The 12,377-nt window shown below is 33.9% G+C and overlaps 1 protein-coding gene across 4 annotated transcripts in view; it reads right to left on the bottom strand.

The window, feature by feature from the left end:
* Window positions 1-12,377, bottom strand: part of ARHGAP6 (Rho GTPase activating protein 6) — a 348,047-nt gene that overhangs the window by 80,642 nt on the left and 255,028 nt on the right. For all 4 annotated transcript variants that reach the window (XM_074192457.1, XM_074192459.1, XM_074192458.1 and 1 more), the window contains one exon: window positions 11,811-11,882. In XM_074192457.1, the coding sequence (XP_074048558.1) occupies window positions 11,811-11,882 (72 nt within the window). The remainder of the gene's footprint in view (window positions 1-11,810; window positions 11,883-12,377) is intronic.

Here is a 12,377-nt window from a genome sequence, read left to right as displayed (position 1 = left end):
TTTATAAGTTGCAGTGAAAATGAAGTGAGATAGCATATGAAAAGTACTTTGTAAACCTTAAAATGTTATATAAATACTAGTGATGATGATGATGATGATGATGATGATGATGAAATGTATCTAGCTTATCAATTAGGTCAGAGGAAATAGTAATTTTATCTACAGGTCAATGGAAAAGATAATTTGAGCCTTTTTGGTACCAAATTTCAATCATATTGATGACTCCCTACTCCATGTACACACATACATACATACATACATACATACATATATATATTTTTTTTTACCTGTCCAGGTGGAATATACAGGTAGATTGAAAAGATTGTTTTTGTTTTCTTTCATACTTATATATTGTCCTTGCTTTTTATTATCCAAATACTGCCACTATGTATAAACATTTCAATTTTTATCCTTTGTGGGTTTCTATGTGTTGATATTTAATGTCAAAGAGCTATAAAAGCGTCAATATATTACTATTACAATGTTTCATTGCTTCAAAACTCTTATATAAATTAGAAAAAAAAGAATGATTTAATAAGATTTAAGCAGGAAGAAAAATGGCCAGAACTTAAATGCTCCCCATATTAAAATAATAACAGCAATAACAATTTTATATAGATTATAAGCATGAGGTATATATGAAATAATCTAATTCACATGCTATATAGTCATAAGAAAACCAATTTAGTTTAGATTTCCAGTTAGGAGAATTAGTTGAATTTTAAAGCCCTTGAGAGAATCAGTTGCAGAAGTAAAATTACTTTTGGGGAAAGGCTGGAGAAAAAGCTCAAGTTTTATATGACAAATTTGCATTTCAACTATCAATTTGGAATTAGTGCTTGAAAAATATAAATGACAATATAGGTTACCTGTATAGACAGAAACAAAGCAATATTACTATTGACCTGTAATTATAAAAATGGCATTTGTAATAAAACATTGAACATGATTCATTTTATCAGACCAATTAATATATGGAGCATTTATGAACCACACCCTCTTCCCTGGGAGAATCATTCCATTCTGAAAAACTGTTCAACTTTATTTTTAGATGATCCAGTGAGAAGGGTCATTCAGAATTTCCTTTTTTTTTTTAATTCTCTAACTCTTAAACTGAAACGATTATCTTTTTACATGTGCAGCTGTTAGAAACCCAAATGCTAATATTCAAGTGAAAGGAAACAATATGAAACTGTTGGTTCTTTGCCAAAATAGCACACTGTTCCTATCCCAGAACACTTAGGCAGTGCCTCTCAAAGTTTCCATATAGTTTCCATAAATATGAGCTTCTAGGGTAGAGAAGTGAGTCCTAGATATGCAGTTAGAAAAGCCTTAGATTTTAAAACTGGTTCTAACACTTACTAGTTTTGTGAGTTTGGTGAAGTCTATGGACCCTTCTCAGAATATTTTTAAAAGCATAAAATAAAATACATAAGATTACAAAAAAGGTCAATTATGTTAAAAATCCATTGTCTATGTTATCTATGTATGTTTGTATCTATCAATGTAACTATGTATCTAACAATGTATGTATGTATGCATGCATGTATGTATGTATGTATCTATCTATGTTAATGGTCCACTCCAGATTAAAAACCCCTGTTTTAGGCAAATCACTTAAACCTATATGAGCCTCAACTTTGCCATCTGGAGTTAGAATAATACTAAAAATAATACTTGTAAAATAATTTCACAGGCTTCTTGGAGGGGAAGGATTCAACAAACTGAAAGGTGCTATGTAAATGTAAGTTATTTTTATGTCTGGGATTTCCCTCCCCATTCCCTCCTCCCACCCCCACCCCATGGACCCCTTAAATTAATCATCTTTTGACATAAGACAGAATAGTTTACCCTCTCCTACTGGTAAAAGTACTTATCTTCAATACAACATTGAATGCTATTTTAAAATTTGTTTTGAAGTTTTTTTGCAAGGCTAAATTCATAGTTCACTGAAGGAAAGGTAAAGACTCTGAGAAATTGTGAAGATAAGTACAATGAAGTTAAAAAATTCTATTTGGTTGTGAGAATTGGCAGTGGTCTCACTAATATTAGCTTGTCATGCCTTCTGAGAGAAGTGGATGCATAGACACACACATGTGTACACTTCACAGTTAAGATCAAAGTACAAATTTTTTTTTCTAAAACTATGTACAGGCTCATCTTCCTTTGGTGGGGGCAGCCTGCTCCGGGTGAGTGTGGTTCCCCATATAATCTCTCTTCTAAATTTTTCCTTATTGCTCTTCCTTCCTTCCTTCCTTCCTTTCTTCCTTCCTTCCTTCCTTAGGTCTTTGCAAGGCAATGGGGTTAAGTGCCTTGCCCAAGGCCACACAGCTAGATAATTATTAAGCATCTGAGGCCGGATTTGAACTGGAGTCAGGTTCTGACTCCAGGGCTGGTGCTCTATCCACTGCTCCACCTAGCCACCCCCTTTTTGCTTATTCTCTCAGGGTGATTTAAGTTGCTTGGATTTTTAGGTTGCTTAGGAATCTATAGTTCCCTGCTTTAGTCTGATAAAATTTTGTTTTATAATGAGAGTATTTTTGGTTAGACATTCTTTTCTCTTTGACTTAGAAAAGCTGAGCCACCTTAAAAACCTTAGCCTCAGAGCAACTTGGTAGCACAATGGATAGTGCACTGACTGTGGAGTCAGGAGGACTGGATCACTTAATTACCTAGCTTTGTGATCTTGGGCAAATTATTTAATCCCATTGCCTTGCAAAAACCAAAAACCAAAAACAAATGAAAGTCTCCTTGCCATGACCAAGGGAAAATGGTACTTGGAAACTTTGTAATAAATTCTGTGAAAAATTTTCACCTGAATATTAAATGACTATATTAATAATTCTTTATGCAAGGGAACTTGGAAATGTCTGATAAGAAATGAGTTTGATTATGTTTTATAACTGCCTGAAGTTAATCAGAAATTATATCTACAACTATTTGATTGCCACTTACAAAAATGTAAGTTATTTGAAGTTATTGTAATAATGTTGAAACCTAAACTAGTAATTGATCAGTTTGTGGGGACAAAAGGGGGGGGGGATATCAAAGCTTATGGTCCCTCTATGGGATGCCTGCCAATTCTCTTTATTTTTCAAGGTCATCAACTTGGGAAAAGGAGCCTGCTTTGCTTCATGGAAGTTCTAAAGAGTGAACTGAGCTTCCTGTAGATCTGCAGGTTTATATGTAACATAATAATCATTTCTAATGATTTGGCCTTTCATCAGGACAAAGTTAAACATGAAAAGACAAGAAAAATGTTTTGTTTTGATGAAATCTCTTGTATCATTTCAGGACATAACAATAATATTTAATAGTTGAAGAAGCTCTTATTTAAGGGGTTAAAGTTACAAGCATCCTTTTTTTTGTTTTATTTGTATTCTAAGAAATAAAAGTAGTAAAGAATAATAATTTCCATGTCACCCTGTTTGTAAATCTGATTTTTCTTATGATTTTTGTTTCATTTGGAATTATATATACTTGGTAAAATTATTTAAAGTCACCTAAGAAGTTTTAATTGTTTAACAAAAGATATTAACAATTTGTTTTTATAAAAAAAAAAAATTTGGTTCTAGATGCAATTTGGGATTATTGTATTTTTATATCCCAAGGTTTTTTTGGCTTATATTTTTTAAAAGCACATTGCTTATATGCAGCAATGAAAAAATGTTTTGTAATTTTTCTGTGGATCTCTTGCTGATATTAATGAAAGATTATAATAATCACATGGCACATTTTGATCCTTTAGACCAAAGATGAATCCACCTGAAGTTCTGATTATAAGAAATTAGTATTTTGCAATATATGTGGCTACTAATCAGTCTCATCTGTGTATGACATCAGGTACATTAATCACTGCACCAATGACGCCAGTGATCTTATGAGGTTTGACATGCATAACTGCAGGTGGAGTTCTCATGAGAAAGTTTCCTTAAAGAAATGACTCTCTCAGTTTGGCAAGGCAATAGGATTAAGTGACTTCCCCAAGGTCACACAGCCAGGTAATTAGTAAGTGTCTGAGACCAAATTTAAACTCAGGTCCTTCTGACTTCAGGGCCAGTGCTCTATCCACTGCTCCACGTAACTGCCACAGTAGGTTTCTCTTAACTAGATGTAAGGTCCCACCTGGCAAACCTGAAGTCTGGCTCATTGCAATGGACTGTCTATATGACCTCAGTCTGGAACAGACATCAAAATATTTAAAGGAGTATATCCTTTTATATTCCTGCTTGCTCTGTTGCTAGCTATGTATTCCTGTTAGTTGAGTTTCTTTAACTTCTCATAAAGTTACCTTATATATAAAGGGATATTTAGGCAAATGAAAAAGTTTTATGACAACAGTACATGATTCTTTATCATAATAAGTCTGTTTTTTAAGGAAAGAAACATTAGCAAGGATGGCCTGTGGTCTATTTTAAAATTGTCTTAAAAAGAGATTCATTTTTCAGCTAGGAGTTTTTGCTCATTTTAAATATGACTAAAGTTAAAAAGCAAAATTTATTGCAAAGCACTTATTGGATATTTGCTGTTCTGAAATGATTACTTAATGTCCCTGAGCCTTTGGTTACAACTCAGGTTGATCTGGCAATTTTTAATGAATTCACTTTTCTACTAGGATCTATATTCTTTTTTTTTTAAGGCAATGGGGTTTGAGTGACTTGCCCAAAGTCACACAGCTAGGCAATTATTAAGTGTCTGAGGCCACATTTGAACTCAGGTCCTCCTGACTCCAAGGTTGGTGCTCTTTCCAATGAGCCACCTAGCTGTTCCTAGAATCTATATTCATAAGAAAATATTCTGATATTAGTTTATTAGTGAAAACACCCTCTAAGTCATAAACTGGGTTTTAATTGAATAATAAAAACTATAAAGAAGTGAGTTTTCTATGTATATCAGTTGACCAGAGTTGTGGATTCCCTGGTCTGGGAGGTTCTGAATTTCTTTTTCTAATAATGGACAATAACGGTCTGACCTGATTATTTCTCAAGGAAAAATTTGCATTGAGATGTTCTCTTTCCAGAAACCAATATCTTCTCTCCACCCAATCTGAATAGGAGGAAATCTCTCTCTGAGATCGAACCTGAATTGGACATGTTAGGTTCACTTTGATTCAATTACTAAATGGCCCATTTTTGTTGGGATCATGGAATATGATTTTTAATCTATTTCCCTGCAATGCTATTTTTCCTAGGTCCTTCTTCCTGGGATTCCTGGATTTTCTCCTTACTGGTCCCTCTCTTATCTGGGAGGTTTGTTTCCTCCAGACTACAAGTGTTACATCTTAATATCTAGTGCCCTGTACCTCAACCTGGGAGCCAGCTCCCCTTGGATCCTGCTCAGTTTGATTCTTGGATCTACCCCAACTCCCCTTCAAAAGAACCAGGATGAGTTCTATTGCTTCTTTTCAACTGGAAGTAGTTTTAGAAGAAAAGAGACCTTTTCCCTGACTCCCAAATGAATTTGATCCTAAATTATTTGAGTGTGGAATGAAGTAGAGGAAATATTGGACAGAGAAATATGTTTTATAATTATTAATCTGTACCCTCTTACTGACCATGTATCTTCCCCTACCCCCCTTCCTGTTGTTCAGGTTTTTGAGATGAGATCAATGAACTTTAAATTCTGCCCCTCCAGGTGGCTAGGTGGATAAAGCCTTGGAGTCAGGAGTACCTGGATTCAAATCCAGTCTCAGACATTTAATAATTACCTAGCTGTGTGGCCTTGGGCAAGCCACTTAACCCCATTTGCCTGGAAAAAAAACCTAAAAGTAAACAAACAAACAAATAAATAAATGAATGAATGAATTCTGCTCCTCCCTGAAATCCTATCACAAAAATAATGTTCCTTGCTTTAGCTTAAAAGAATTAAGTCTTTGAGCTGCTGCCCCTCTTCAACATATCTCCCTATGTCTCTATGTCCTCCTTAAAAGCTTACTCACTCCTTAGTTGAGTTGTTTGTCTTCCTTTGGGAGGCCAGCCCACTCTGGGGGAGCATGATTCCCCATGTAACCTCTCTTGTTTCTATACTTTTCCTTACTTCTCATCCTTTCATGTTGGCTTAGGTTGTTTAGGTTGCTTGGGGAAAAATGGTTTCCTGACTTTAGTCTTTCCTGTAGATTCTGCTAATCACAACAAAACTTAAATAAGACTTTCGCCCCCCCCCCCCCAATCAAAACAAAATGAAAATCCATGTGCAGTTTATTGAACTGAGCCTGTACATATTTTTTATGAACTACTGGAATTTAAATTCTGAGCATTTTAGTCCTCAAGTTAAGTTTATATTCCATCAAAAAATTCATTAAAATTATTATTTATTATTTATTAAATTATTAAAATAAAAATATTTAAAATTGGGATCTATTAGAAACAATTTCTCCTGTCCATGCTCCTTATACATGCCTACTGAAATCCTACTGACCATAATAATACTTGTATTATATATTGATCAGGGTTATATGTTGAGAGGTAATGGGGTTTTAGTAGAAAGTATGCTGTACCTGGATAGGTACCTCTGACATTTTACAACTCTGATCAAATCATTTAACCAATCTGAGCTATAGTTTCCCCATCTATAAAACAGGAGCGATAATACACCCATTTCACAAGGATTTATAAGTATTTAATGGGATGATACATGTATATATGCTTATAATTTTGATTATTATTTTCATATAGTTTTGGAAAAATACCATTTTCTCAGTCTCCTTGCTGCAGTGATCCCCTGGTGATTGCCTCCTGTTCATCCTGTCTATATCTTGTTTGTACAAAGGTATTTGCACATGATCTTATAGGACCATGACTCTTTTTTTGCCTCTCTAGTGTTTTACACAGTGTCTGGAAATTAATAAGTATTTGTTGATTTGACATGAAGATTATAACATTTAATAAGATCCTACTAATGTCAGACATTGAACTAAACAAAAACAGGGTTACCAAAAAAACCCTTTATTTAACATATGGGAAAACTGTGGCCCAGATAGACAAAATATTATCCCTAGACAAGAAGCATAAGTTATAAGTGGAGATATGGGGAAATGTTAGAAATTATAATAAATATTAGGTATTGCTCAAAGGGCAATAAAACTGTGTATACTCTTTGATCCAGCAATAACACTACAAGGTCTACATCCTAAAGAAATAATAAGAAAGGGAAAAAACCCCACTTGTATAAAAATATTTATAGCAGCTCTTTTGGAGTGGAAAAGAATTGGAAACTGAGGGGATGAACTTCAATTGGGGAATAGTTGAACAAACTGTGGTATATGAATGTGATGGAGTACTATTGTTTTGTAAGAAAGTATGAGGGGTTGGACTTCAGAAAAATTTAGAAAGACTTGCATGAAATGATGATGAATGAAATGAACACAATCAGAAAGATATTGTACACAGTAATAGCAACATTGTTTGATGACCAACAATGATGAACTTGCTGTTCTCAGCAGTGCAATGATCAAAGATAATTTTAGAAGACTTGTGATGGAAAATACCTTCCACATCTAGAGAAGGAACTATGGAGGCTGAATGTAATTCAGAGCATACTATTTTCAATTTTTAAAATTTGTTTTATGTTTTATTTTTTCCCTCATGATTTTTTCCTTTTTAATTCAGATTCTTCTTTCACAATATAATTAATATGGAAATATGTTAAACATGATTGTTCATGTATGACTTACATTAGATTGCTTGCTGTCTTGAGGAGGGGAGAGGAAAGGGAGAAAATTTGGAACTCAAAATCTTACAAAAGTGAGTGTTAAAATTCTCTTTATATGTATCATATTAATAATATTATATAAATATATATTTGTATATATAAAGAACACATAAATACATAATAACATTATTTAAATATATTAAAAATATATACAAATAAAATATTATTAGAAAAAAGTAAATTGGGGCCATGACTCTCAAGGATTCTAGGAATGTAGAGACGATATCAATTGCTGCTAAAGAAAGTACATTATAGTAGAGATCTCTAAGAAACAAAGCTGGTTTAGAAAGGCCTTAATCATTTGAGTCCTTTCTTTATAGAGATGCTATTTTTTCCCTTCTCAAGCTCACATTTCTATAATAATAACAATGATAGACAATTATTTAATTCTTTAAGATTTACAAATCATTTAAAATCTCATTTGGTTCTTACAACAACCCTGAGAATTAGGTGCCAATATTATAACTATAATAGATGAGGAAACTGAGACCTGAAATGTGAAATGATTTGCTCATAGTCATGTAACTTGTAGTATCTGCAAAAAATATTCAAACAACAATAGGTCATCCAAGCTTAGTAGTTTTTTTGATAGTCTTTAAAATTCATAAAATATGTTCCTTACAACAACTCTATGCAATAGGAAACCCAAGTATTATCTATCTTATTTTGCATATGAGGACATTGAGGTTTAGAAAGGAAAGGTGGTCTTCTGGCCAAGATGGCAGAGAGAAGACAGGCACAGTTCTAAAGTCTCCTGATCTTTCCACATCTATGATATGAAACAAACTTCTTAACAGAAATCGAACCACAAAACCCAGAAAGAAAGGTCAGGAGAAAGAACATCTACCTCAGGATTTGTCTTCCACAGCCATGGGTGAGTCTGGGCACAGAGGACAGATCAGCCCAGATCAGCCTGATTAGGGGCTGGATTGGAGTCCCTGGTGCCTGAGGGCCGAGTACAGCACCTGCTTGATCAGCAGCAGGGCTAGACCATGGGGGCTTGGGTCTACTAGGGAGCAGAGGCATTGGTGTTGGCGCTGACCCTCTGGAGCTTGTGGACAAGGCCAGGGGGAGAGTTCCACTGCGGACACCATACCTGGGCTCCTTGGGTCTGAGGAACTCTGAGTCCACACCTCCATTGCAGTTGAGGCCTCTTCCCAGAACAAACACAATTACAGACTACTTCTGCCCTAGGCACAGGTGTGTGAGCAGAGGAACCAGCCCAGCTCAAGATAGGGAGAGGGATGACCTCACCCCAGGGTAAAGCCCACCATTGACTGAAGGCAAAAGAATTCAATAGCTTCAATCACTCCCTCCAGGCTAAGGGAGTAGGCCTCAATCAAGGTCACAGACCCTCCAGAGAAAGCAACTAGCACCTCCAGCTGGAGAAATTGCACTCATTGAGTAAAGCCTCTAGGGATCCCAACACCAATGCCTCTGTGAATCAGCCCCTCCCTAACTTAAGGTCTTAGCAAAATGAAGAAAGGTCAGCAGAAAGGTGAATCCATAGAAAAATTCTTGGAAGGAAAAGACCTTAACTCAGAGACCTAGAACCTCTGAGGAGAATATGATCTGGACTCAAACATAGAAAGACTTCCTTGAAAAAATAAGGATGGAGTTTAAAAATCAATTGGAAAATTTAGGAGAGACAATTAACACCTTGCAACAAGAAAACAAATCGTTGGAAAATACAATTGGTCAAATACAAAATGAGACTAATTCTCTCAGATCATCAATTGGACAAATACAAAATGAGAATAATTCTCTCAGATCCTCAATTGGATAAATACAAAATGAGAATAGTTCTCTCAGATCCTCAATTGGGCAAATGCAAAAAGAAAATAATTCTCTCAAAACCTCAATTGGTCAAATGGAAAGCTCTTTCAAATGTAGAATGGACTAATTGGAAAAGGAGTTGCAAAAGGTAAATTAAGAAAACTCCCTAAAAAATAGAATGGAGTCTGAGGAAACTGATGACTTCACGAGACAGCAAGAGCCTGTTAAACAAAATCAAAAAACAGGAAAAAAAATAGAAGAAAACACCTCATCAGCAAAACCACTGACCTCGAGAATAGATCAAGGAAGGGCAACCTGAGAATTATTGAACTTCCTGAAAACACTGAAGAGAAAGGAAAGGTGATTTGTATCAGTTACTTAAATGGTGAGTTGTTAAAAAGACAACTAAATCTAGTTTTCTTAATTATAAGTGCAAGACACTGGAATGGTTTCCCATTTCTTTCTCCTACTCATTTTACAGATGAGGAAATAGATGCAAGGAGGATTAACTGATTTGCCCAGGGTCACACAGCTACTATGTGTCTCAGGACACATTTGAACTTAGGAAGATGAGTTTTCCTGATTCCAGGTCCAGTACTCCATCTACTACACTGCTTAGCTGCCCTTAAAAAGATATATATATATATATATATATATATATATATATATATATATATATATATATATATATATATAAAAATATATATATATACATATATATGTATATATATATCTGCATATATAGATATATAGATATATGTATGTATATATATATACATACATATATATATGGGGGTATTTATATACATATACATACACATGTATATATATCCACATGTATATGCATATATGTATATAAATGAGTATATGTATGCATATATATATATATATATTAATCTATATATACATGTGTTTCCATCTATCTCTCTTTCTAACTAATTTGGATTCAGTATTGAAACCTCTGGATAGAGCACTGGCCCAGGAGTCTGGAGGATCTGAGTTTAAATCCAGCCTCAAACACTTGATAATTATTGGCTGTGTGACCTTGGCCAAGTCACTTAACCCCACTTCCTTGCAAAAAAAAAGCCAAAACAAAAGAAAAAAATTCTAGTCTTTCTCATTAATGCATATCTCTAGACATTAGCCATGGCAAAATGACTCATACTGATATAGTCCACTTTGGCCTTGGTTCCATAAACCTGAATCAATCAAAGGAAAGTCTAGACTTCACTCACACCCATTTGTTTTTCTAAACTTCACAAATACCAATTAGCACCATCATTTCTGTACAAAAAATGTAGAGAAAAAGATATTATATGAAATCTTGAGTTGTTATTTAAAAAGCATGTAAAAATTAAGCATATTATGTTTCATAGCTGTCCTGTTTGTTGGTATTTCACTCTGAACTTTTTTCCATTCTTTTCTGTGGCTTTTAAAAAATGCTTCAGTCAATTTCTTTTTTTTTCTTATTTTTTTCTCTTTCTCTTTCTTTGTTTTTTTGCTCCTTGGTTTAGTGTTTATGACTGGCAAAAAACACAGAATGAGACTTAAGTAGGAAAATTTAAACAGAGCCACACACTTAGAGTTGATCACATATCATAAAAATATATAATCTTCTAACATGAAAATGAGAAAAGTAAAGCATGTCTACTGAGGGTTTGAAGTTAAGTTATATGATTTCTGAGGTTCTTTCTAGCTCTAAGTCTGGTAGGAAAAGTCAATCATACCCTCATCTAACACTTCCCCTGCTTTCCTATTATTTTTTTTGTCTCTTTCCAACATTAATAACATGAATTTGCTAAATGGCTATTCACCACACATAGCCTCAGTTCAGTCAACTGATTTGTATATGAGTCCTATTTTTGATGTCATTAGGGTCATGTCCTAACCAATTGAGTTCACGAAGTCACTATATGGTTGCTTTGACAATAGACTTGATGGATGGAATGATAGTTCTGAATTCAGGGAGTCCTGAGTTCAGAGTCACCTAACCTTTGACAGCTTCAATTTCCTCATCATCTGTAAAATGGGGATAATATTGGCATCTAATTCCCATGGTGGTTGTGAAGAGAAAATTGATAAAATATGATAAATGGTGAAAAATATTTTTTCAAGCATTAAAGTAATATATAAATATAAGTTATTATTAATCCAATTAATCTCAAATAGTCAACCTAAATTTAAATTCAAGACTAAGTATAGAATTTTATATTAATTTAATGTCTCTGAGTTATGTATAGAATTCATGAAATACAAAAATTCCATCAAATCCAATGCTACTGCTCAGTGAAATATGCTTATACTTTAGTTATTGAATACTTTACCTCGATCTTTGTTTTTCTCCTTTCCTAGTGAATCCAGTTTCTTTCTTAAAGATTTCTTTCTTTTCTGTCCATCTGTAAATATTAGAAAAATGAGAAATTTTAGGATAGGATTAAATATTTGCCTTATAAACAATAAACAATTTCTTTGAAAAAATATGAATTCAGTCTATTACAAATATCATTTTATTAATTCCCCTGCTTGGTCAAAATACAAATATTAATTTCTCAGAGTCCCAATGACTTTAAAAAGAAGGTATAAAAATAATTTAGATTAGGTGACCATGCCTTTTAACTTTCTTGTATTCAAGGAAAATATCTCCCTTTACCTTCCTTTAGAAGCAGTTCATTCTTCAATAAATTATTTATTTTCAGTGATAAAAGATAGCTCCAAATCAGTAAGAATGAGAGAGACTCAATTGAAACAGCTCTCAAGTTTTACCTCGGGTCCAGCAATTTAAAAAGCATAGGAATTGATAGGAATTGTCAATGTAAGAGTACTTCAATACACTGTTGGTAGAATTATGAACTGGTTTAATGATTCTGAAAAGCAATTTGGAGTTTTGGGAA

This window comes from Macrotis lagotis, chromosome 6 (genome assembly GCF_037893015.1).
Source record: "Macrotis lagotis isolate mMagLag1 chromosome 6, bilby.v1.9.chrom.fasta, whole genome shotgun sequence".
NCBI classification, from domain to species: Eukaryota; Metazoa; Chordata; class Mammalia; order Peramelemorphia; family Peramelidae; genus Macrotis; species Macrotis lagotis.
Note: the sequence above shows the minus strand (reverse complement) of the source record. Positions and strands in the feature narration are given on the sequence as shown.